The sequence below is a fragment of the Mustela putorius genome, unplaced genomic scaffold, assembly GCF_011764305.1.
Source record: "Mustela putorius furo isolate JIRA1106 unplaced genomic scaffold, ASM1176430v1.1 tig00000139_pilon_pilon_pilon, whole genome shotgun sequence".
NCBI classification, from domain to species: Eukaryota; Metazoa; Chordata; class Mammalia; order Carnivora; family Mustelidae; genus Mustela; species Mustela putorius.
The window spans coordinates 12058733-12085652 of record NW_025421293.1 but is presented as its reverse complement, the minus strand read 5'-3'; the positions used below and the strand labels follow the sequence as shown (position 1 = coordinate 12085652).

Sequence of the window (26920 nt, the reverse complement as noted above, 5' to 3'; positions counted from 1 at the left end):
GACTTGCACAAGGCGATCTGACAAGTAAGAGAGGAAGGAATCCCCACGCCACAGAGACACCAAACTGAGAGCTAGGAGTCCTTGCTCTGCTCAAACACAAATGGAAAACATCGTCAGGAAAACAGAAATATCTACCGGACCCCAAAAGGGTCGCTGGCCTCTAACATACCATCCCGCAGAAATAGAATGTGAGACACAGATGTACTTCTAAATATTCTACGAGCTGCGTTAAGAGGGTGAAAATAAGTAAGTGACTTTAATTTTAGTGTTACACTATTTAACCCAGTATGCCCCAAATATTATCATTTCAAACTGTAACCCATATAAAAACTATGAATGTATCAATCATATGTTGCCTTTTTTGTAACTAAGTCTTTGAAATCCGTTGTCTAGTGTACTTGACACTTTCAGCATATCTCTGGACCAGCCACATTTCACATGCTCAGTAGCTGCGTGGGACCGGTGGCTGCATGTTGGAAACTCAGGGGCTGGAAGCTGTCCCTCACGCATTCCTGCACATGTCCGGGAACGCGAACCCTTAGAACGGCCACCGCATCGCCATGCCGTAGTGCTTCCCTGTCCGGGCTCTGACCTGAGGCCGGGAAGCTGGGGGACCCTGTTCACCAGGTGCAGATGTGATCCACGGGGCCCTTCAGACCTCTCTCCAGAAGAGCTAGCACTCGAGCTCTTAGGGGATCGAGCCGTCTGCGATGGGGGTGGACACTCAAACCTTTGCTGAGAAGCAGAAACAGAGCTGCTGAACCATCACTTATCCTCACTTCCCGCTCCCAGTCCCGCGTGCCAGGGCCATAGACACACCACGGTTCCATCCACACTTCGCGAGAAAGGCGAGCACGCGGGAAATGAACGGCTCGGCTCTTCTCAGACCCCTCCGAGAAGCGAGGCCCCAGGGCAGACCTCTGTCCACACACCGGGAGACAGGCAGTGGACGCAGAGAGCCACAGCTGCCCAGAGTGCAAGCCCGAGAACAGGAAGCAGAGGGGGAACCCGGAGGGGTCAGGAAAGCCACCCCTCAATGACACTGGACACATCTGGGAGCTGAAAAGTCTCGATCCTGGGGACGTCCTGAGACTTTCGCGAGTTTCCCCACCCCATCAGGTCTTCATGGTGAAGATCAGAAGAAAACACCTACCCTGGCCATGTCCATCGTGCAATGCTCTTGTAATCCGTCCAGAGCGCTCCCCGGGGGGTGCCCTCCCGTACTGAGCTGACCTGACCTTGTAACCACGGGGATGTGGTCGACATGGCAGGGTGGGGCTTCCGAGGGTCATACAGAGACCGTGCGGCCCTCCCTCTGCTCTCTCTTGGATGCTTCCTCCTAAGGGAAGCCAGCCACCCTGCCCCCACCCCGCTTGTGGGGAGGTCCCCCAGCTGGGGACCGACATCTTGACAGAGACCCTCAAGCCAGAGCCGCCTGGCTAAATCATTCCCCAGTCCCTGACCTACAGAAACTGGGAGGTGACATGTGTGTTTCTGACGGAAGCCACGGCCTGTGGAAGCCACTGATCACACAGCAGTCGATGAGTCACACCCAGTCGGCCCCTTTTCCCAAGTGCCAGCACCAGGGTATCCCGCCAAGAGAACTTTCCACCCCAGCCTTGGTTTCGTCCTGTGTTGCCGAAGTCAGACACAGCTTTTCCCGAACTGGTGTTTCAGGAAGGACAGGATGGTAGGCTGTAAAAGAAAAACAAGTCAGCCTGCTCCCAGGGAGCTCTGCACGCAGCCGGGCTCACATCTCTTGGGTTCTTGGGCTGCCGTCTCAAACCCCGCAAGGCAGGGCTCCGATGGAGGACTGTTCTGTCTCTCGCGCTCTCTGTCCCTCTCTGGCTGTCTTTTGCAGTCCCGTCCAGTAAGGGCCCCGAGGTCTCGTGGCTGCGTGACGGGAGGCCCTCAGGACTCAGCAAAGAGGCAGGAAGCAGCCCCGGGGCCGCAGGAAGGATCCCAGGAGGATACGGCAGCAGCAGGAAGAGACACTCGGCAGACAGGAAAAGGATGAGAAGATGGTGGTCTGGGTTCCCCGGGCGTTTGACAGATGTTAAGAGAGTTCCCACCCCTCCAGGAGGCTGGTGTGGATCAGCAGCTTCCAAACTCGGAGGCTTCTCCTCCTCGGCCCCACCAGCCAGCTCTGGGGCTGAAGGTTCCCTCAGCCTCCTGTCTCATGCTGGGGCTCTGCTCTGCTTCTTTGCACGTATCTGCCCCAAGACCAAGTGAAAACCCCTCAGAGCTGCCTGGGCTCCCCACCGTCCCTTCTTTGTGGGTTTTGTGCAGTTACTCTGCGCAGGGTGTGAATCCGGACTTTGAAAGATAAAGAGAGGAGCAACCAGAAGCCAGCAGCCCAGCCTCACCCCGCCCTCGGAGCAGCGCAGCCGGTAGAACTTTCTGCAATGATGGGAATGTTCTTTATCTGCAGCGATCAGCGCGGCAGCCACACAGCTGTCCAGATTCCGCACTGGAAACATGGCCCATGCCCACGGAGGAGCGGAAAGTTTCATTTTCCTTCATTTTAATTAGAATATACATATAGACAGCCAGTCGTGGCTCATGGTTTCTGATTTGGGCAGCCTGGTTCTTAATCCTTGACGAGGGTCTGTAAACACAAGCTCTGTAGAGTTGTTTCACAATTTGTAAAAAGGTACATTTACATACAGTAAAATTCACTTTTCTGAGTGTACAGTTTTGCTACTTTGGGCAGACACACAGAGTCACACAGTTGCCACCACCATCACCGACCCCCCCCCAACAAAAAAAATTCCCACGTGTCATTTTATGCTCAGCCTCTCCCCAGCCCCCCAGCCCCCACTCACCTGCTTCCATTTCTCGAGTTGTACTTCGCCCAGAATGGCCCAGAAGAGAAAGCACACGCAGCGCATCGGGGGAGTTCCTCCGTGTCGTTTCACACTTTGCTCCTTTTCCTGGGGCCGCAAAGCCCATCACGTGACTGTACGGCAGTTTGTTTACCCCTTTCCCGGCTGAGGTTCTTCGGGGCGGTTGGGGTGTTTCCAGCGCTCGGTGGTGAGTATTTGTGTACAGGTCCTTGTGTCAACACAAGTTTTCGCTTCACTTGGGTTCAAGCCTAGCGATGGGACTGCCAGCCATCGGGTCAGTCTGCTGACCTCCACGAGAACCCGCCAGACCGTTTTCTCAAACACCCGCTATGCCGGGGGGCCTGCCACCCCTCCTCGTTGGCAACGACAGATGGCTTCATCATTTCCTTTAAGTAATTTTAATAGGTGTCCAGTAGTATCTTCCTGTCGTTTTAGCTGGCTCCTAACAAGCAATGAAGTTGAGCATCTTTTCCTGTGCTTGTCTGTGATCGATGTATCTTCTTGGAGAAATAATGTGTTCCCATATCTTGTCTTGTCTTTCTTTCTTTTTTTTAATGAGTTCATTCTCCAGATAGCTCACTGCCTCTTTCCAACACAGCCTTAATGGTCACCTCCCAATTCGGCCTCCTTGTCGATGGTTTAGTGCCTTGGAGTTAATTTCTGTTCCTTCCTGTTTCCACAGCCAGCTCCAGTGGCTTCTAACAGGGTAAGAGCCTGCGTATCTTGGATCCCAAAGGTTGACAAGGCTCTCCCCGGCCAGCAGTTCATTGCTCCTTTCTTGAGCGCGTGCTTTCTGGACCAGGTTCAGCGTGCCCTCTAGACCAGGACAGAGCGAGAAGAACCCACTGTCCTCAGTGGTCCTTACTGGCCCTTTCCTTATGCCCTCTGCCGACTCTGTCAGTATATCGAGCCGCTGGCTATTGGAGGAAGGAATTGGAAATGATGGGGTTCCGGACTTGGCAAGGTCACCCGGCATCAGCCCTGTGAGCTCCTGGCGTTAGCACACGCAGGTTCTTGGTCCTCGGGAAAAGATTCCTATAGCTTAGGTTATGCATAAGTCTTCATACATCATAGTCCAGAAGGGCCTGGAGGTACACATGGACCACTTGTCCTCAAACAGACCTGGCATTAAAATGAGGGAAGTCCCCTCAGATGAGCCAGAAGAAAGAAATTTGGAGGTTGCATGTAAATCCCTTGCTCTTAAAAATATAGATCCCACTGTAAAATAGACCACGCGAATTTCACCGGCTTAACTATATTAGATGTATAGTGCGGTGGTGTTAAGTACAGTCACAGTACTGGGCAACCATCACCACCATGCAGCACCAAAACCTCTTTAATCTTGCAAAACCCAAACTCTGTCCACATTAGCTCTCCATTCTCCACCGCTCCACCCAGTCCCTGAGGTCCACCCTTCCACTGCCCGCGTCTAAGACCTTGACCACTCTTGGGACGGGACGTGTCTTTCTGTGGCTGCGAGCTTCCTCCACGTGGTGTCAGTTGGCTTCCTTTTCAAGGCTGAGCACTATTCCCTTGCCTGTGTATCCCACGTGTGTCGATGGAACTTTGGCTCACGCCTTTGGGAGTTGAAAATAATGCTGCTCTGAATGTGGGTGTACAAATACCTTTTCAAGACCCCGCTTTCCGTTCTTTTGGCTTTATACCTAGAAGTCTCATTGCTGGATCGTGTGGCCACTTTATGTTTAATGTTTTGAAGAAGGGCCATCCTGTTTTCTCAAGTGACCGCCCCATTCTACATACCTTTGGGTGACATAAGTATTGCCCGGATCCCCCAACATCTGTCCACCTCACTCCTCCAACACCCCCTTGCCTGGGCCACCAGCTTCCCAACCGGCCACCCACGGTCACTGACCCCTTTCTGATGCAGACTCCACATACCAGGTGTTGATTCTATTTCAAATATGTGGGTCTACATGAAGTCCTTCTGCCAATAACCCCTCACTGGTTTCCGTGGCTAGTGGAATAAGACCTAAATCCGGACATGACCCAAATGGCCCTAATCGGGTTCAGCTGACCTGGTCACTCTCGCTTCCATCCCCAGGGACTTGTCAATCCCCCCCCGAGGGTGCCACGCTCCCTTCCTTAACACATGCTGTTGCATGGCTGGAATGCCATCCCCCAGATCAGCCTTGGACTTGCGTCATTCCTTAGGGACGAGATCCCTGACCCCATTTTTACTGTCCTCCTCCCTCTGTCAAGAAGGTTCTCTTGTTACAGCTTTTCATAAAAATATGTTCCTTGACCAACCCAGCCCCCCTACATTTGCCTATCTCTGTCTGTCTCTGTGTATTTGCTGAGGTGATGATTGGCCCAACATGGACTGCAGGTCCAGGGGAAAGTGAGTAAACAGACAAGCTTCCCACCCTGGGGGCCCCATCTCCCCGCATACTCACAGGCCACCACTCAGCAATGCCTTGCAGGACTCGCCACATTTGTTACGGGACCAGATCGGCTGAAGGGGGAAGGCCTGACCAGCACACTGCAGCACCAAAGGGATCCAAGCCCCAATTCCACACTGGTCCGGCATCTGGCTCCCCACGAGCCAGCCGGGGCGGTGGCTGATGCCCAGAGTACAGCCGCGAGATTTGAGCTGGCTGTTTGTTGAGTGAATAAATGACACTAGAAAGACACACGGGGCATTAGGGATCACAAGCATCTTTTGACAGACTTCAATTACAGTTCGAAAATCGAAAATCGTTCATTCCAGTGAGTGTGACCTCAATTTAGGGTGGGCCGAGGGAGGGAGCGAGTCCGGTCCGGAGACTGCTGAGGTCACTAGTCCCTGTCCCCAGGGAGCCTGGAGCAAAACTTTCCAGGGAAACTTTCAGGAGGTTCCCCTCCGCGACCCCTTCAGGGCGAGGCGGCAGCTGGGGCCGGGGGCGGCGGCGGGGTTAGGGCAGTGCGCGGGCCGGCGTGGACACCTCCCCGGCTCGCCACGGGAGCGCCGGCGGGAGGGGGCGCGCGCTCGTTCGGCCTCCGGCTCCGCTCCGCAGCGATCCGGTCCGGGATGCCGCGGCCGCCCGCGCCCCGCGGAGCCCCGCCCCCCGCCGCCGCGCCGCCGCCGGAGGCCGCTCGGAGCTGCGCGAACATGGCCGAAGTCGGCGAGGACAGCGGGGCCCGCGCCCTGCTGGCGCTGCGCTCGGCGCCCTGCAGCCCCGTGCTGTGCGCCGCCGCCGCCGCGGCCGCCGCCTTCCCCGCCGCCGCGGCCCCCGCGGCCCCGGCGCCCGGGCCCGCCGCCCCGTCGCCGCCGCCGCCCGCCCAGCCCCCGCCGCCGCCACCGCCGCCGCCGCCGCCGCCGCTGCCGGGCGCGATCGCGGGGAGCGCGGGGGCCGCGGGCGCGGGGGGCGCGATCGCGGGGGCCGCGGGCGGCGCGGCGGCGGGCCCGGGCACGGGGGCCGCGGCGGGCGAGGCCCTGGTGGCCGCGGCGGCCGCCTCGGTGCGTCGGAGCCCCGGGCCCGCGCTGGCGCGCCTTGAGGGCCGCGAGTTCGAGTTCCTCATGCGGCAGCCCAGCGTCACCATCGGCCGCAACTCGTCGCAGGGCTCGGTGGACCTGAGCATGGGCCTGTCCAGCTTCATCTCGCGGCGCCACCTGCAGCTCACCTTCCAGGAGCCGCACTTCTACCTGCGCTGCCTCGGCAAGAACGGCGTCTTCGTGGACGGGGCCTTCCAGCGGCGCGGCGCGCCCGCCCTGCAGCTGCCCAAACAGTGAGTGCCACGGCCCCCGCCCGGCCTGGACCCCGGGCCACCCGTGGACCCCCGACCCGGCTGGACGCCAGGGTCACCAGGATCCTCGGCCCGACTCCGACTCGGGGTCGCTTTCGGCCTTTGACCCGGCATGGACCCGGAGGTCACCCTGGCCCGGGGCCCGACCACCCCCTGGATCCGTATCCCGATTGGATAGACCCTGGGGTCACTCCAAGCCCGGGCCCGACCCTGCCCTGCCCTGCCCGACACCAGAGACGGCTCCGACCCCGCCCAGCCGGGGCCTCAGGGACGCTCTCCGACCCAGGTCCAATCCGTGCTCAGTCTGGACCCCGGGTCCACTCCCGACCTCCAGCCTGCCGGGACCTTGGGCTCCGAGGGTCTTCTGGCCCCGCCTGGCCTAAACTATAAGGGTCACTTTTGCTTCTGCCAGTCCTGGACCAGAGGACCCCCCTGAGGCTCAGCCAGCCTGGGTCCCCAGGTTCACCCCATTCCCCACCAGGTCTGAATCCCAGGTCGACCCTGCACGCACTCCTGAAAAGGGTGGCATCAGGTGGTTTCAGTGTTGGAGGTGTGCCCCCCACTTCCCCACAGTGGGGGTTCAGGTCTGAATGGCAGTGACTTGGGCTGGGAACAGACGTTCTCATCCCCGGGGCAGGGGTCCAGGACAGGAAGTGCTGACTTTCCAATGTCCCTGGAGATGAAGCTTCTGGGACAGGACAGTGGTACCCAGCACTCAGGCTTTCCTAGCACAGCTGGGGTTCCTGGGCTGGAAGGGGAAACAGCAGGGATGGGGGCCAGGGCAGGGAGAAGGCAGCCCCCAGCAGCCTTAGGGATGGCTGGGCCCCAGATGCCCCATGGGTACTTTTAGGGACATTGACTCACTTTCCCTTGTCTTCTGGTTCCCGGGTCCGCTTTTCTCTGCCATGGGCTGTGCCCCGTGATCCTTGCTTTCTCAGGATCTGTTGATCAGGAGAGGACTTATTTAACTACTGTGCTTCCTCTTTGGGCACTTTCTGTTTCTGTGTAGTAAGTGCCTTGAACCCCTCACTAGTGTTTATATTTCTCCAATGGGCTTCCTGTTCCCTCCTTGTCTCTGATGGTCTAGTTATGCTTCTGTGAGAGAGTCCGGGGGATTTTTGCTGGGGTGATTCCCAGCGACCAAAGCTTGCTTCTGTAAACTTCTCCCCTCTCTAGGGTCTCGCTGTGTTTGGTTGTAAATATTGCATTGGTTTCCCAGTGCAGCCTCAACAATGACTCACTCCTGCTTAGGATGTGAGAGGGACAGCATACCTTTATTTTACAAAGGTGAAAGAAGGTATGTATTTCGGTAAAGTCGGGGCTTGGTGAGTAACAAAGTTATTCTGTCTTATCTTTGTTACTACTTTGTTCTCTTTTCCTAACCTGCTCAGTGTCTGTTCTGGGCCATTAAATACATTTCAGGGCCAACCACTCATTCCTCCTGTGAGAAAGTGACAGGCAGAACAGCCGCATCCCTGCCCTGCCCCCGGGCTCTTAGAGGCCTGTTCCGCTGATGTACCTTTCCATGATTCAGTGGGATTTTTAGAGCTCCCTGCTCACCTGCTGTGTGGGTCCGCTCCTGACTGGGGCCGAGCTTACTGAATCTGGTGCCCTTTAGTTTGTTCTCTAACTGGAGGGAAAGGAATGCCAGCTCGCGGAGGCCTCAGATCATCCTCTGAATAGGCCGAGCTTACTGAATCTGGTGCCCTTTAGTTTGTTCTCTAACTGGAGGGAAAGGAATGCCAGCTCGCGGAGGCCTCAGATCATCCTCTGAATAGGCCAGTACCAGGTCCGTCGTTTACACCGTGTCGTGGGAGCTGGTGGACCCCCGGCTGGTTTGTGTTCAAGGGGCTTGACTTCTGGGTGGGCACGTCGTGGAGCTCTGTGCTCTGGCCAACGGCCTGAGCCCTTGACTGCTCTCTGACCACATTCTTTGCCCCACTGTGCCTGTGTTTGCCTTCGGCTGGGCTTCTGAGCAATCTCCACGTAGGCAGTGATGTAAAACGCATGAGAACAGAACGACCAGACAGGAGGAGAACCGTTCAGGGGGCATCTGTGTCTCCCTCCTCCTGCTTGCTTCTGAAAATTGGCCGAGCCTGTGGACCTGTGCATTTAGCGGTTGGAGCTAGCTTACGGTTTTTTCTGTTTAAGAGAGTGTAAACCTGAGTCGTCCTATATGTGGAGTGGGCTGTTGTAAACTCCTTTTTTAGCGCTGGATCAAGGCTCTTTGGCCTATCACATAGAAAGCAATCAAGAAATTTTAATGAATTTAATGCAAGGAAGTTGAATATGTACGTTTTTGTTACTCCAAAGTGGGAAATTCATTACTGGCTTTTAAAGAAGGGTAGTAATTACTGTCCATTTCCTCTTGGGCGTTGGTACGTGGTTTTGCCTTTAATGTTTGAAGCTATGAGTTTCTTTACCATAAATTAATTAATTTTTAAAGATTGTATTCATTTATTTGACAGAGACACAGCAAGAGCGGGAACATTAGCAGGGAATGTGGGAGAGGGAGAGGCAGGCTTCCTGCCGAGCAGGGAGCCCGATGTGGGGCTTGATCCCAGGACTCCGGGATCGTGACCTGAGCCAAAGACACACGCTTAATGGCTTGAGCCACCCAGGCGGCCCCCATAAATTAAAAATTCTTGTTGTACTGGGCAATTCATGGACTGCTATGCTTGGATTTAGTGGAGTGTGGTGCATGAGCCTTGAAGTTGTTTTGTTTTGTTTTGTTAGCGTTGTGATGATATGCATGCCAGTTCCTGATAGGTGACGTCCGTCCTGGGAGGCTTTGCTCGCACTGCCCACTCCCAGGGACAGCTCCCACGATGCCTTTCCTCACTCTTCTTTCCTACTGCAGAAAGCGTGTGCTTAAGATGAATACCAGAATTTACCCCCATTTATTACTGCAAGTACTGCAAGTTCTTCCCCAGAGATCAGTATTTTTAAATTATTGGCGGGAAGACCCTTCCTTGTGACCCATTCAGAAGTGATCTTGCTCTCCTGCCGTGTGGCCACACTGTGCCGAGTCTCCTGGACACTCCCAGGGAGGGAGTGCACATCCCGTTATAACTCAGCCCCCACCTGACTCAGCAAAGGCTTCTGGGCCCCAAGTCTAGCATTTATTTCTTCCAGCCCGCGAGCTCCCTGAGGGCTGGGCCGAGAATAGCTCTCTTTCACCCAGGACAGTAACTGGCTGGCAGGAGGTGCACAACTGAATTGTGTTTGTTGAATGAACATAGGAGTTAACTGAATGAATTTGCAGCTTCCGGGGGTGTGGAGGAAGCAATGTCATCGATTTCGCGTGGTTTTCAGAGGTGGCAAGTCAGCTTCCCTCTGGGCTGTGTGGCCCGCCCTCTCTGGGTACACGGGCCAGCGTGGTTCCTGGTGACTGTGGTCCTTTATACCGTCAGATTTAGAATTGGATGTGAACTACACAGAAACAGGCCCATACACAGCCCCTCACTTGCTCTTCCCTCTTTTTTTTTTTTTTTTTTAAACATGTTTGTAATAGATGTGAACTACTCGATTTATTACAGTAAAAACAAGACTTCTGTTTGTGGTAGCCTCGGTGAGTGGTAAGGTCATGGGATTCTTTCTTTTCTTTTTACTATTCTGCATTTCCCAGACTTTCTGCGATGAGCATGGCTCTTTTTTCCTTTTTTAACACTTTCTGTTACCGAAAATTTCAAACGTGAGAACAGAGCAGTGAACTTGATCGTAACTGTCCCATCATCAACAGTTAACGTGTCGGGACCTAGCTTGCTTTACTTTTGTCGCCACTTATCTTTCCTCCAGCCCCCTGGCGACCTGGAAGCAGGTCACAGATGTCCCATCGTTTGCGTGTGTAAACACTTCAGTAAAAGATGAAGATCCTATTTAAAAAAAAAAAAAAAAAAGATTTTATTTATTTATTTGATAGAGATCACAAGTAGGCAGAGTCAGATGGAGGGCGGGCGTGAGTGGGGAAAGCAGGCTCCCCACCGAGCAGAGAGCCTGATGCGGGCCCATTCCCAGGACCCCAAGATCATGACCCAAGCCGAAGGCAGAGGCTTAACCCAATGAGTCACCCAGGCACTCCGAAGATCCTTTTTTTAAGAAACCTAACCACAATGTCATGAACACACCTTAAAAGTTAATTGTAATTTTTTACTGTCATCAAACTTCTGTTAGCGCCTGCATTTCCCTTGCGGCCTCACAGATTTCTTATGGCGCGTTTGTTCAGATCAGGAGCTAAATCAGACAGCGTGATTGGTTGGTGTCATTACATTTCTTGTCATCTATAGGCTCCATCTGTGTCTTTTTTTCTTTCTCGCTGAAGAGACAGGTCCTCTGTCCTGTAGAGTTCCCACCCCCTGCGTTTATGGACTGGGTCCCCTAGTGTACGCTTACTGTAAATCAGTTGTGGGACCCAGAGATTTGATCAGACTCAGAGTTGATGTGTTTTGGGCCAGAAGCCCCCTCATAGACGCTAGTGCGTGTGTCTGTCAGGAAGCAGAGATGTCTGTCTACGTTAGCACCTTCTAGTGGTCCTTGCCTGGGTCCATCAAGTGATTACTGCCCATACTGTAGCTGTTCACCTCAGCCACGTGGGTGCGCTCCACCCCCGGAAGGACATGTGAAGGGTGGCCTGTGGGAGGGATCATAGTTTCTGTGCGTGGACCGCGATGGGATGTGACTGTGACCCCCACAGCATTTCACTGCAGATGAGTTTGTTTCATATGGTTTCCCAGTGCTCTTCCAACCGGTCCCTTAAAAAAGTATGGGATTAGTTACTAACCGTCACACGGGTAGTTACCAGATTGAAGTCACTTTGAAATTCGTTGGAAACTGCTGCAGACTTGAAGACGGCAGTCAGCCAACGGTACCTGGCCCTGGCGGTCGGCCTGGGAGCGGGCCCTGTGCCTCACGGGGTTTACACGGCGGGCCGCGGGGGGTGTCAGCTCAGCGGACCCGTGTGGGGGTGTGGGGGAGGTGGGCAGGGCTGTGCGGGGACCAGAGAGAGGAGCAGGAGCCCGAAGAGCCTCTGAGGAAGAAATGTTCTGGTCTGGTGCCCTTCTGGGCGTGGAAGTTGGAGGAGTGAGAAATGCCACGTGGAGAAACCGGGACCCTGGGAGCAGGAGCCGCGGAGACGGAGCTGTAGCAGGTTCAGCCGCGTCGTGTCTGGGCAGTGTGGCCCAAACCTGGCATGTGCGTTTTTGCTCAGTAAACCCTTTATCCTGGTTTTTTGGCTCGTTGACAATCACTGTGGGTCACATACATTTTCCAGAGTTACTCTGTCGCTTCCTTTGTGAGGATTTATGGGACTGTAGTGAATTGGGGGCTAGGACCCTGAATGTTTTATTAATGAAAATAGGGACCACTCTCCAGCATTCAGTTCACGCCGAGGTTTTTCCGGCCTGTCACCCTTACAGGAGAACACATATGGTATTGTAGACGTCGGTCTCTCACGATGTGTGTGCTGAACTGAATTTATGTATTTATATGTTTATTTATATATTTATTATAATAATTTAGGAAAGCCTCGTGTGGATAAAGGGAGACGGTTGGTGGACGCTACAAGGGTATTCTGTAGAGTTTTAACGATGTTCACGGTTAGTGCTTTGGAAAAAGAGACACAGCTCTGTTTCAGATCATGTGCGGAGATTAAAGGAAAGCTTTTGATTTGGAGATACAGTCATTTACTATTTGCTGTTTTTGCATCTTGTGAATGTCAGGGGATAAACTTGGTAAATTAGTGACAACTCAAATTACAGCAATGTCTCATCTCCATAATTACCCTACATTTAAAGCATTTCATATTAAAATGAGAGGATTATAGAAATGCTTTTACTTTGATTTCCTGGAAGTAGGGCCTGGCATTGTGACTTGCTAGGAGGTTTCGTGTGGTTAACGTTCAGTGCCGCACTCTCGCCTTTTGCAAGTTTACGGTTTTCTGGTAAGACGTTCCTGATGGATTTAAAGGACAGAAAATGGAATTTCTGGGTGTAAACGTATTTTGTGAACATACAAAGGGAAGCCGCGAGGGTGTGCCGCGAGCCGCCTGGGAGCCTGGACCGAGGCTGTGGGGGTGCCGGGTGCAGTTGGCCTCTGCCCCTTGGGCCTCCGCGGCCCCGCTTCTGGGAGGCCGACCGCAGGACAGCAGGACTCCTGTCTTTGGACGTAGCAGTTCCCACACTAAATCATGAGCTGATTGCAAACGTGTGGCTTCTCTCTCCTATGAATACTTTCCAGGAGGCACACAGAGAAGAGAGGCGTGTTTTATACATGGTTTGATGAAGAAGAAACATCCCCCCTTAGTCACTGGTGACATGTTTAACCACTCCCAGAAAGGGCGTTATTTCCTCCACGGGGAAGGCTCTCGTCCTTGCACACGTGTGTGCGGAACGGGGCTCGGACCGTCCCCTTTCTGCTGGAAGCCACAGCAGCTGCCCCCAGCCCACTCGGGCCCGGCTTGGCCCCTCAGCCCAGGTCCCTGCGTCGCTAATGGTGACCTGCCACCTCTTACCCCCGGCCACCCCCTGCTTTCGTCTGTTCCAGGAAGACCCAAGGTTTTGGGTCCAAGAGCCCTTTCACGCCCTCACACTTTGCTGGGGACCCCAGCGAGCTCATGTGTGGGCGCGGTTTGTCTCTTACACTCACCGCATTAGAGATGAGAACCAAGAAGTTAAAATATACTTATTTATGATCCCATTAAAAACAGCAGGAGTAAACAAATCTCCGGAATCATTTCTTGTGATAAAATCACCGTATTTCCCAAAACAAAGAACGAGAGAATAGGGCTATTCGTTTTTTGTAAGTCTCTCCTGTCTGGCTTGTGGAGGACAGCTGGGATCTCATGGTGCTTGTACTTTTCCTCTGTTGTGATAGGCTTCAGTTCAGCATGGGGAGAAAAGCCAGCCTCCTGTAGACCTGGGCTGGCCGGGGGACGGCTGTTTCCATGGGCTTTCGGATGGTGGTAGATGCCCTTCCTTGATGCTGTACCAAAACTGGATATGCCGTGGTTTCGTTTCTTTTTTTTTTTTTTTAATATTTTATTTATTTATTTGACACACAGAGATTACAAGTAAGCAGAGAGGCAGACAGAGAGAGGAGGAAGCAGGTTCCCTGCTGAGCAGAGAGCCTGATGCGGGGCTCGATCCCAGGACCCCAGGATCATGACCTGAGCCGAAGGCAGAGGCTTTAACCCACTGAGCCACCAAGGCACCCCACGTGCCGTGGTTTCTTAACAGTCACTTGTGCTGTGGGGTCTGAAGCGTCTTCAGGGAGCTTTTGTACTCTGTTAGGTTTAAAATCAATTGCTCTGTCTTGCATTTTGAATACATCTTCAATTACCCACGCATGGTTTTGTTACTTCATGCATTGATTATTGGGGGAAATATTGACTGAATTAAGAAGATCTTCTAATGTCAGTATGTCTTATTATATAAAGAAAAGCATATTTTGATCCCCGTCAAACTCAACAGATCACATTTGAAAACAGAAATCTTTGAAAGGATCTGGCATTTTGGTATAGTTTAATTTCAGATTTGCTCTAAAAGTTGAGTTGACGGTATATTTTTACAGAAATAAAAAAGAGTCATATGATGTCATTGGTCTTATTAGTACCTCATAACATCATTTGGCTTACATCTCGTATTGTGTGTGTGTGTGTGTGTGTGCGCGCGCGCGTGTGCGCGCAGTCAGCGCGTGATGACTTTGGATGGGCCCATCGGTTAGTGCTGCTCGCGCCCAGTGCTGGGGAGCCCCGTGAGACTCGGGCTCACGCTTACGCGCGGGCAATGACCAGCACCAGTTATCCATGGACAGCCTTCCCAGGAAAACTCCCTCATATCACATGATTTGACTGTAGTTTACTGATGAAGCTTGGGTTCCTTCTGTGCGCTCCCACTAAGCTGTGTCTGGAACACAGTGAGAAGGAGCTTGGGAACCACATGAGCTCTTGGAGCTGATTTAGAAGGAACGTGAACAGGGAATCCGATGGCAGAGCAAGCAGGTTGCCGGCTATGAAGTTCTATGAACAGAAGTTTGTATACCTCCTCCTCTACCCTTGGGGACACGAATATATCCGGTCAGTTGGCAGGTACATCCCTGAGGCCGGAAACAGTGACTCATCACAGCCTGAGCAAAACATCTTTTCCTCTAGAGTGTCCACCTCCCTTTGGTTGGTGCCGTATTAACCAGGAGCGTTTCTAGCCCTCCCTTCCGCACTCCCAGTGTGCGGGAAGACTGCTGAGTATCTCGTTTTCTTAGCAATTGTGTTTTTCTCTGCAGATTGCTGCATGAATGGATTTTCCACACCTGCTGACCCTTGGGTTAGCCAACAGGAGAGCTCACGGAGTTGAGAACTTTCTGCAGTGATAGAGATGTTCTTTGAGCCGTCTAGGATGGTGGCTCTAGTCTTGTGTGGCCACTGAGCCTTTGAAATGTGGCTGAGAACTCGGTTTTTAATTTTTAGCTGGAAGTTCATTTAAGTTTAAGTAGCCACACGTGCTGATGGCCATGCAAGCCTGGATCCCCAGCCCCTGACTGTGGCCGCTGCCTCAGTTTACCCCATTCACCTCCGAGGCACAAGTGTTCTTTTCTGCAGTATGCTTCAAGGTGAGGAGGACTGACTGCTCTGGTCTGGGCTTGGGGCTCAGGCAGACCCACGGCTATTCCATGGGCTACAGTGAGGAAGTAGCCAGCCGAAGCATTTGCGAAGCGTCTTCTGGCTGAAGAGGCTGGTCATTGTCTTCAATGTCTAGTACTTTGAACTGCAGATAAGTGGAGAATGGGCAGTTTTCATTTTCCCCTTTATTACTCTAGTTCTGGAAGCCCCAGGAAAGAAGTAAGGGACCCAAGAGATGGTTCCTGGGGGTAATAAAGAGAAGAGACACATTTGCTAGTGCGGGGAGTTTTCTGAAAACTCTGTGGCCCTTTCTAGCCCTGGATTTACCACGTATATTGGTTATTGATGGATTCCTTTTGAGCAGTTCCTTTATAAACAAGCGCATGAGTGTCGTGTGTCTGCCTGTCCCGTGTGGCATGTACGTGGACTCCTGCTCATAGCAGGTGGCACTGGTCAGCGTGGCTGGTCATTCCGTGTTGTGACCGTGGGTCGCGTCCTCCCCTGCAGGGAGTGGCACAGCCCATAGGGGCAGGGCTGCGCTCTCCATGGCATGTTGTATTCCCGGTGCCGGCAGAGTGCGTGGCACTTGGAGGACACGCAGTATATATTGACTGGATGTTGACTTACAGACACAATCTTCTGTGGCTGCTGCTGGTTGTAATAGATCAGTTCCAGCATCTGGCTCACAGTCAGTCCCAAATCAGTGCTTCCAATCTGTGGTCAGAAAATGTGTCCTTCGTGTGGCAAAGGAGGGACCCAGCCGGTACCGTCTGGTAAGTAGGCTGCAGGAGGGTTGTGTGGGGGGAGTGTTGGTTTCCCTGGCCTGGAAGTGGCAGATCCCACTGGTGCCCATGTGCCCGTGATCAGAGCGGAGGCCACGACCACTCCAGCGGAGGGCGTGTGTCCAGGAAGAAGAGGAAAGGCTCTGGAGGGCACTTAGCCAGTCTCAGCACTGTTCAGTCTGGGCAGCAAACTGCACCCTGTGGGCCCAGTCCTGCCAGACTCTTGTTTGTATAAATAAAGTTTTATGGGAATACAGCCACGCCCATTTGTTTACGTGGTCTCTGTGGCTGCTTAGTTGAGAAGGACTGTGTGGCCTGGAAACCTAACTTACTTAGTGTCTGGCCCTTTATAGAAACGGGGTGTGCCCGTGCTCTAACTCATACACTTTACTCCCTGCTGATGATGCCTTTTAGTGGGGTTAATCCCCACCTTTATCTTACGGTTTTCTTTGTCTGGAGCTTCTATGTTTTTTAATATGTTATGGTCAATTTCAGACGTTCTATATATTTGTCTTGGGGATGGTCAATATTGAATGGGATCTTTTTTCTTATTTTCTAAAGGGTTAGTGTTTCCATGTAGGAAAGGTGGGGTGTGTGTGCGTGTGTGTGTGTGTGTGTTTCTTCTCTCCTTTTTTTGGTATGGGCTTTATAATACCAATTTAGTTTAAAAATTTTACACTTTGAAAACATTTCAAGCTTCCAAAAAAGTTGCCAGACTCGTTCAGACTAGTTCAAATAACTCCTGTCCTCTGCCGTGATTCACGCATTTTTAACATTCCGCCATATTCGCTTTACTCCTTCCCTGCATGCGTACGTGCTCCGTAAGAGTCGGTTAAACGTGCTGTACCCCCTTTTCCCTTCCTACTACGGTGTGTTTTTCCTTAGGATAAGGGTATTTTCCATAACCACAGCCTGGTAGCGGAGTTGAGGAAACCGGACCTCACCGTGGGGCTGCTCTCTGACCTACCGCCCCGGGGACCAGGGCCATCGCCTGCCCTGGGGGCGTCTTTGCAGCGTCCGGCATCCTGTCCAGCGTGGAGCTCTGTGGTCTCCTTATTCCGGGACAGTTCCTTGGCCTTTCTCTGTATTGACCTTGACATTTAAAAAACCAGAGCAGGACAGCTGTTTTATCGGATGCCTCTGGAATGAGATTGGTCTGATGAGAGAGTTCTGCTGGGCTGCTGAGATGGGGGGGGTGGGGACCTGGGGCTGGAATGTGGGGCGGGAGGGCGCCCACCCTCCTGTGGCATCTCTCGGAGGCGCAGCAGCTGCCCTTCCCGGCAGAGTTCACGGGAATCGCTTGCTTTAGGTATTGGCCCTAGCTTCTCCACCCGATGGTTACTGTTTTTCTTTTTGTAGTTAATAAGTAATTTTTGCCATTCAGTGCCGGAATAAAATACTTATTTTGTATCCAGTCACAGCTACCATTTCCCCAGCAGACTTTTAAGTTGACTTTTGCATGCATTTTCTAGGTCAGGTTTTCATCCACACATGATGATTTTGTCTCTTTCTTCGAATTTTTTTTTTTTTAATCTCATTCCTTGTTGTCTTGTTGAACTTGCTAGAATGTCCAGATACCACGGAATAAATCCCTGGTGGTGGGCTCCGCTCTTGCTCCCAGCCCTACAAGGAAGGCTTTCATGTCCGAGTCAGTGCAGCTTTGCTGCTCAGAAGCCCCTTTGGCCCACAGGACAAACCTTGGGGAGGTTTGTCCTGTGGGCCGCACGCCCCCAGTGATCCCAGGCAGGGCACGTAGTTGGCACTTTGTAAATTGGTGACAGAATGAGTAAAGACGCCAACAGAAGAGCTCTGAATGCAGAAACAGCCTGGCAGGAGGCAGTGATCAGAAGTGATAGAAGCTTAGCGTTTAACAGGTGTGCATTGTGGGGCGCCTGGGCAGCTCAGTAGGTGAGGCATCTGACGCGTGATTTCAGCTGAGGTCGGGATCCCAGTGTGCCTGGGATCCAGTCCTGCTTTTGGTCTGTGCTTAGTGGGGAGCCTGCTTTAGGTTCTCTCTCTCTCCCTGTCCCTCCCCACCCTTGCTCATACGCACTCTTTCTCTAAAATAAATCAATAAATCCTTTTAAAAATTAAATTTAAAAAATAATAAGAGGCCTGTCATCACCCCCTTAGCTGGGTGCCCTTGGGCAGGTGCTCTGACCTCAAGCTCCCCTTTCCTCATCTGTGAAATGGGCACACTGCCCACCTGCTGGGTATTTATGAGAACTGAAGGTGGCGTGCCAGAGCGCTGGCTTGGCGGGTGGTGCACGGGTGCCCTCTCCACAAGCCCACATCATCACCGTCGTTGCCATCCATCATCGTGACCGTCTGTGCGGTGTCTGGGTGGCAAAAGTGGCCGGGAGGCCGTACCCCGGTCTGGAGCCAATCCCGGTGGAGTAGCCTGGTTCCCACTTCCAGCAGAGGCGCCGGTCACTGACAGGGTGTCGCTGAGGACGGCTGCAGAACGGGCTTGGGCAGCCAGGGTCCCTCCTAGCTCCTGAGAGGTGTGAGCCGAGCAGATTTGTCGGGAGTTTCTCTGAGCTGCTTGCCCAGAGGGTGGGGATGTGAAAAGATGAACTCGGGCTTTCTCTTGTATCGGTTTGAGTCACCTTCGTGGGGCTCAGACCCCAGCTCACACAGGACGCTGAGAGGCTGGCCTCCTCCCATTGGCCTCCATTGGCTTGCTCCACCCTGTGGCTGTCCACAGAGAAGCATCAAGAATGGGATGGATGGCAGATGTGGTTTCGCGATCGGTCTGTCCGTCCAGGTGTTTGACGGTACAGACAAGTACAGAAGATGATCCAGCGTGTGCTTCGGGGCCCATGGAGAATGGACCCTCGTTCACATTTCGCCATGTACTCTCAGTGCAGAAGCATCATGTCAAGGTGACCTTGCCACGGTGTCTCTGTCCCTTCTCTAGAGGCACGGAGCCCCCGTTCTCTTCTCAGTGCCTGGTGCAGAGCCGGCCCTCTGTCTCAGTGGTCAGGGTGGGGGCGTTGCAAGTCTCCTTGTCGTGCCGTGTGCACTTCTCCAGAAGATGGCTTCAGAGGTGACACCGCGAGACACCGGCCTGCGCCTGTGTCTCCATGGCTCAGGTACCGGACCCCCGTGCTTCCCGGCTCTGCAGCCTGCCTCCTGCCTCTCCGTCGCCCCCTTCTTCCCCGGCTTCCTCGTAGCCCCTCTAGCGCTCCCACATGTGCGCCAGCCTGCCGGGGGCCCCTCCGTGTCTCAGCCGAAGCATCTAGGCCTGCTCTGCTCCTACCCGGTCTGGGGAGACTCCCAGGTGCGTTCCCAGGCTCGTCTCCCCTGGGCCTCACCCTGTGCGGTGCCCACCCCCAGTATCCCCATGTGGAAACTAAACGGAGTTGGGAAGATGGCCCCCGCGCCCCCCCCACACCCCCATGCCCAAGTGGCTCCTAAGGCCTTCGATGTTCCTTTCGCTGCAAGTGGGTGCTCCCTGTGCGTTCGGTGCCGTGGGAGCTGGAAAAGCAGACAGAGTAGGACAGACTCGCTCCTCGCCTCTGTGAATCAGGGGGACGTCATAATCACAGAGAGGAGCATGTGGTGTCATTTCTGCCGGTGCAAGGAGCAAACCAGAGGACATGTTCTTCAGGTGGATGGGAGAACTGTTCCGGGGAAATGCTGTTTTCAGATCTAAACTGCGAGCAGGAGCTCCTGATGGGGACTTTCCTGGGAGTGGCACCCACAGGTGCAGTGGCTTGAAGCGACAGGGGGAAGACCCTCTGATAGGGAAATCCAGAAATTGAGGTGACCCCAAGGGCCCCCGGGAAGGTTTGAAGGAGAGGAGTGCTACGCCCAGCAGGGCCCCCTGGGAGATCACATTCAGGCACAGGGACCAGAGTGCTGACCGTGGCCCTGGGGAGAGGTCTGTAGAGTCTGCAGCGCTCGGTGATGGGCTGGCTCTGAGGGCGTGGGAGACGTGTGTGTGTGTGTGTGTGTGTGTGTGTGTGTGTGTGTGTGTACAACTCCCCAAAGCCCCTGAGGGACGCCCGCTCTCCCGGGCCTGGGGTCCTCACCTCACACAGGGCTTTCCAGCCGTGCCTAGACTCGTGCAGGAGGAAAGAGAATGTGCGCGAGATGTATGGAGCCCATAGACAAGGGCGGGTTTTAACACCTGAACGCTGGGGACAGAACAGCATTAAGAATGATTGTTTCTATGTGTCAAAGATAGAAGCTTCCGTAAGGAAAGCTCATGAGCTGACAGGAGCCCCCCAGGCAGGGGCTGTTGCTCCCCGAGAATCAGAGCGCTGCCCAGACAGGCGGGAAGGCCCTTTCGGACCCTGGAGGCGTTTTCAGCTCATCTTTCCAGGAACAAGGAATGAAAGTACCGTTGCCGCCGTGGTTTCATCTGGTGGTTGGAGCGGGGAGCAGCAGGTGGTAGTCGCGTGGGTTGTGCCCGGGAGCTGAGCCCTGCTTGTGTCTGTGAGTACGGAAAACCTCCCCGTGGAGGGAAAAGGTGTGTGTGTGTGTGCTTGTGGCTGTTTTGAGAGCATCTGTCTCCGTGTTTGGGATATGTGTTTGGAGGCTGCTCGCTCCATAGAAGACCGTGGGGCTAAATTCCTCCAACCGCTGACTGTGTGGGGTCCAGACCCTGCCCCTGTAGGCTTGGTGGCAGCGCAGGAAACAGGAAGCGTCTTGGCTCAAAGGATCCTGAGTCCTTTGTGAGTGATAGGGACCCCTGCTTGGAGATCGATGAGCCGAGGTGCAGATCGCCGCAGAGGGGTCCAGGTGTCACGGCAGAGGCTAGCATTGGGGACCCAGGTTAGCAGCTCTCCCACACATGCCGTGGTCTGCACTTGCTGCCGCTTTGCCAGGCCTGTGGGAGGCGGTGGGGTGGCCAGACGCCCCCCCCGACTGACACTGGAGAGAGCGTGCGTGCTTGTTGCCCTGGCCCACCGCCTCCCCTTGCCTGCAGGCCCCGGGGGCCCAAGGTGAGCTCTGCCACCCGTCTCCCTGCCGACCCCATTCACACCCAGGAGACCTGGGCCTTGGCTCCAGATGGAGCCCAAAGAATGGATCTCCCGGCTGCTGGGAGCCCTGTGCATGCCAGGGCTGTCCGTGGCCCTGGTCACTGTCTGCCGAGAGAGACAGGCGACCCAGCCACTGGGGCAAGAGGATGTGAGCTCCAAAGGCCTGAAGGCTGGAGCCACGTGGACGGTGTCCCTCGGGGGCTCTCTGAGGGGGACTGCAGGCAGCCCAGTGACAGGGAACGGCAGGTGGGACAGAGCCAGACGGGCCTGACAGGACTTCAGGGAGGAGCGAGGGGCTGTTCCTGGCTGTGTCCCTGTGTGCAGGGGCCCGTGGACTCCTGCAGGTATGCCCTGGGCAGGGGCTCGCAGCGGGAGGGGTGCTTCCCTCTAACACACAAGACCGACGTCCCCTTCTCTCTCTGGGCCAGGGTGTCGGACTGTCCCAGGATCTGCCCGGCTCCACCTGGGGGCGAGCAGAACGGCTTCTCTTCCGCCTGTTTCATGTACTGTCCCTTCCTGTAAGATCCTTCCTAATACTTTGATTTACGAACTTGCGTCAGCCCAAGAATTTAATTTTTCTAAAGTAGATTTTTTTTTTTTAATTTGTTTTTCCAATGCCACTGAGATTTGAGATGGGGCCTCACTGGGCAGCTTTAACTGAGCGGGGGTGGGAGCACAGACTGAGCCCCCCAGTGGGCTGCCTGCCACCCCAGGCCCAGAAGCCGCCCCCCCCACGGCAGCCCCACCCCCCCCTTGAACACTCCCTCCCCCGCCCCAGCACCCCCTTTCCCTCTCCTCTCTGGACTGGCCTCCTTTTAGCCCTCTTGCCTGTCCGAACGTCCGTGTTGGTGCAGGCCCAGGACTTCTCAGCAGCCGGGCCCTGCAGTGTCCCTGCTGCCTGCCTGCTGTCCCGCCAGCACGTCCTCAGCCCTCGCCGTCGCCTGCCTGGAGCTCTGTCCAGCTTCTTCCGTGACGTCGTTCCAGTGTCACTTCCTCAGGCCCAGTTGGGGCACTTGTTTGCAGGCTCTGCATTTTTTCAAGGTATTAGTGCTGTTTGTAACTGTGTATTTTCTAGACTTAGTGCTCTCCTCCCCTCTCTCTTCCTGCCTTGTTAATCTGGAAGGTCCGGGAAGGTGACAACCACGCATGGAAGCGTTTCTGGTGTGGCCTGTGAGGTTGATCTGGGGCCTTTTTCCTGTTGGGTGTGTGGTGGCAGAGGAGAGCGTGAGTGTCCCCCCTCCCGCCTTCCAGGACCCACAGATGACATGGCTGTTTGAATAGTCCCTCCCTCCCTGTGCATGTGCGGTCAGCATCCCTGGGACGCCCGGTTCCCGCACCGCCTTCAGGAGCCTCCGCAAGCACGGCAAACCCTAGCAGCATGGTCAGCCCATGTTCGGAGATGGTTAATCCTTCGAGTTTCTGGTCTTCTGATTCCCCCTCTAACCTCTAAGGGACTGAACGGTAACTCTGACACATGGAGATTTGATGCACGCATTCATTCATACCTCTTTTTCTCATCAGTAATTTTGTCCATTTTTTATTGCAACTCTGCCTTCGTCTTTAACTAGTTCAGAACGGTAATCTCATTTTGTTCACGGTCACCGACGAGGCCAGGGAGGTTAAGATGTGTTTTTAATAAATTCACTTTAAAAATGTGTGAAAATTTCAAAGTCAGTAACTTTCCACAGGAGCAGATGATTATCTCTTCAGAGAATTCCTCTGTCCAAAATGCCTTCTGTTCTGGAGGATTCCAGACTGCTAATAAATTAGCAGAAAGCTCAAAGTCTTTTGTTCTGCAGTTTATTTAGGAGTTTATCCTATAAGCCTGCGTTCTGTAATTCTTAAAAGTCAAAAATTTTTGGTCATTTCTTTTTTTTAAGATTTTATTTATTTATTTGACAGACAGAGATCACAAGCAGGCAGAGAAGCAGGCAGAGAGAGAGGAAGAAGCAGGCTCCCCAATGAACAGAGAGCCCAATGCGGGGCTCGATCCCAGGACCCTGAGATCATGGCCTGAGCCGAAGGCAGAGGCTTAACCCACTGAGTTACCCAGACGCCCCAATTTTTGGTCATTTCTAACAGCCAGTTTTTAAAAGAAAGCCCCAGACAGTGCTCAGTAGCTTCTGTGCTCTGTGTTTCCTTTACTATTTGAGACTTCTCGCTATTCTGTCTGCGGTCCACACTTACAGAAACTTGGGAAAACATGGAAATGTAGAAAGGAGAAAAGCCCTGTCCAGCTGCTTGCTGCGGGGACCCTCGCTAACACAACATCTTGTCTTTTCCTTGTGTGTGCTTCCTTTTTAAAGGAAGGCATTTTGCTGAAACTGCATATTTGCAATTTCACAACCACTGATGATCTGAGTCCCTCTGGTCCGGACTATAAGGTGCCCTTTTTTTAAATGTTAATGTCTGTTTAACCGAACTGCTCTGCCCCACTAAGCTGGGAGTCCTCTGCTAGCCCACTCACCACTGGGCTTCGTGCTGAAGTTTCCTCAGGGGGAGGCTTGCAGAGGCCTGGCAGGCAGCTCCTGGCACCTGGCCCTGCTTTCTGTGATTCCCCCTTATCAGGAAGGAACCTCTCCACCCCTCCTTGGCAGACAGCACCAGATAAGGCTCGTGGTAACCAAATCCAAAATAGGATTGCTAGTTTTTTCTGAATTGTTTTCAGGGTGGGAAAACTTAGAAGAGGTCCCGGTGCACCAGGTTACAGACCTCTCACGGGAGAGCCGTGTTTGCAGGGTGAGCGAGGGCCTGGGTCCTCTGCCATAAGTGCCGGCTGGGTCCCCTGGGGCTCCGGGGCAGGGTTGGTCCTTTCTTCGTCTACCCGGGCAGCTCCCTCTCCAGAGGCTACAGACACTTGCCACTTTTCTTTCAACACTTTGGATTTGCAGGGTCTTCAAATGAATTTATTGAAAGTGAGCAAATAACACCGGTTCGTGAAAAACTCTCCCCCTAGAATTAACTCAGCTGCTTTTGCCCGGGCTCAACTCCATTGCACTCTGGAGAAAGTCTCCTGCCTTCGCCCGATCCGGGACGAGATGCTATGGCATGCCTGCCTGGTGGCCGGCGGGAGGGAGAGAGATGCTTCTCCCTTCTGCCCATTTTCCGTGCCGCTGGGAGTGCCGATGTGTGCCACGGAGATGCAGGAGGGAAGAGCGCCTGGGAATGTCGGGGCTGGCTGCGGGAGAAGGGTCTGCTCCGTTTTTATACCGAGCTGATGAATAGGCAGTCGGGGATTCGGGGATGTGGCTGAGTGTGCGATTTACATAACAATTAAACTAGTTCAGTAGGCCTCTGCTGCTGCCTCCGAAATGAGGCCTCTCTCCACGCAGAGAGTCTTGGGCGGTATTAATCTGCTTTATGACCCGCTTTCCCCAGATGGCTCATTTCTTCTCCCCAGCACTAAGTATGCACGGAGACCGGGGTCTTTGGGAGCGGGCCCCCGGTTTCATGGCACCCGTGGCCTGTTCTCTGTCCCCGGCCCAGGCCGTCCGGCGAGGATGGGGGGGTGGGCTGGCTGGTCGCCCCATCTTTCCCATGTGTACAGCCCCCAAGAGCCACACGGTCCTGCCTGGCCTCCGTGTGTGAAAGCGTGTCTCGCCCTCCACCCTCGGGTTTTCCTACATTTTCCCGATTCTGAGTCAGCGCGGAGGAGGACGCAGGTCCGGCACAGGCCCTGACTCCCCGTGAGCCGGGAAGGAGGCACGGTTTCCCCTCCGTGGCCAGACACAGGGTTGGACCAGCAGGGCCGCACTCTTGGAAGGGCCTGCGTCCTGAGCCAGATAAAGGCCTTTTCACTTTCTGCCTGGTGCTGATGCTGTCCGCTGTGTTTACTTCTGGTCTCCATCCAGGATGGCAGCGAGGTCTCTCCAGCGAGTCCCGTCATTTCGTAAACATCGTTTGGTTGCCAGCGATGATCCGGCTTCACTCGGGAAAACCGGATGTGCTTCTAGACTCTCTGATCCAGCGTCTGCCTTACCAATGGCTGCTAATTTGGGGGCGATTAGCCCGAGGGCAACTTGGAGAACATCTCAGGAGAAGACTCTGCTCCCTTAGGAAAGGGACAGTCGCTTCGAATCTCACTTGACCTTAAACTATCTAAAGTTTCTCGGTTTAGTATGGGATTTTATGTGCCAGAATAAGGACAAAGGTGTATAGGGTATAATAAACTGGTGTCATAAAAATGTAACAATTTGCCCCCGACAATAAGCTTCAGCTTCTTTTGTGTGACCCGGGAAAGAGTTTTCTCCGAACGTTTCTGTGGTGGAGCCACAGCAGCCTGGGCCCGCAGACGGTGGGGCGCAGGTGTCTGTGAACCTCAAGCCCCGTCCCTGTGTCCCCAGTGCCTCCTCCATGCGTGGCCTCGAATGCCATGTCCGCTCCTATCTCCCGGCCTCGCATGCCTCTCCTCCTCCAGTTTTGTTTACGGGGCCGGGCTGAGGCCCTTCTCTGTGGCTGCTCTCGCCCCCCTCGTCGCTCATACGCAGCGTCTCTCCCCTGGCCGTGTTTATTTCCCTCCCTGACTCGGTCACAGGCCCCACAATGGACTGTTTTTCTTCTCAGGGCCCGTGGGGAGAGGGGCGCTTCATAAGCACCTACTAACTCTCAGTGGCTGAGTCACCGGCTACAGGGTGCATGGTGGCCTGGACCGTCGCTGCCAGGCTGCGGTGACTCACACTGCCGGCCGGTGACCCGGTGAGTGCTGCCCTCTCTTCTGCTGTGGGCCTCACCACCACACTCGGGTCTTGTCAACCGACTCAGACCTTGCCCCAGAGCTCAGACTATTTCCTGTGCACACGGACAGGTCTTCCCGGCATGGAGACGTGGTGGCTAGGTCTGTGGCAGGCACGTGTGGTCACCTGGCACTGAAAGGGGGCTTTTCAGAATATAACTTCAGTAAAACATGGACTGATTCTGCCATGTGAGGTTTCATTCACACAATAATACACTGAGATCGTGCTGTTGCACGTAAATGCCATGCTGATGGCCCCTGGCTCAAGTGGCCGGGCACTGCCCGTGTGTCCGTCGCCACTCAGTGGCAGCTTCCTTTCCAGGAAGTGCGCAGACCCGTGCCTGGCACCGTGGGTCAGGTCTGACGTTCCAGGAGAGAACACGAGGCAGGAGGAAGTGGTCCTGTAAGCTTGATCGTCCAGTGCAAAGCTGACTCATCGGCAGCATCAATGGTTCTCACTCTTGAAATTTTTCACGAAATTCGGTTTCTTTGCCTTTGCATCTGAGGAGGTAAAAGGTCAGGGCTTACACAGAGGCTGTCATTGACTGCTTCTATGATTCGATGGCCTGGGACAAGTGACTCATCCCCCCAGGCCCCGGTGTCCTCCTCTGTAAGGCAGAGCAGACCCACTTCCTTCCTGGGCTGACGGAAGCCTCGCAAAGTCCTGGATGAGGGAGTGTGCGGCCTTAGGATCTACGCACACTTGACCCACACGCCTGGGCTCCAGCCACAGTGGCCTCCGTCTGTGTTTTAATTCACAACCTAATGCGGGAAGCAGACAGGGGATTTATGTACGGAACTGTTCTAGACTGGTGTCTTTCCTGCTAGTTCTTCTTTCTACAGAGGCGTGTGTCCATCGGCGTCATGTCCGGAGCCCCCATCCAGTGTTGTTCCGGCCGTTGGGTGCTCGGGACACCGGGCCGCCAGTCCGAGACTTGAGACAGTCTCTGAGCCACTAAGGGCTCACAGGGCACCGAGAACCTGGCAGGTGGCGAAGCTGGGACAGATCCCTCCTCTCTGACCCTTGGTCGGCGTTGCTTTTGGCATGGAAAGAGGTATTTCTGCATGGCGCCGTGCCCGAGACAGAGTTTACCGTGGCTCGGTTTGGGCTGCGGTGTGCTGGTGTTTGTGTGGCGGGTCCCTCCGGCAGCACAGGCGTGGTGCGTTCCTGCTGCAGGGAGCTTCTGCGGAGGGCAGCCTCCGTGCTCGTGCGT

General features: G+C 54.2%; 1 protein-coding gene across 2 annotated transcripts in view; it reads left to right on the top strand.

Annotated features, from left to right (window-relative positions):
• Nucleotides 1–5939: 5939 nt before the first annotated feature.
• Nucleotides 5940–26920, top strand: part of FOXK1 (forkhead box K1) — a 62768-nt gene continuing 41787 nt past the window's right edge. For both annotated transcript variants that reach the window (XR_006605275.1, XM_004775028.3), the window contains exon 1: nt 5940–6572. Coding sequence is in view for 1 of the 2 variants with exons in the window: in XM_004775028.3 (XP_004775085.2) it covers nt 5956–6572 (617 nt within the window). In the remaining variant the exon portion in view is untranslated. The remainder of the gene's footprint in view (nt 6573–26920) is intronic.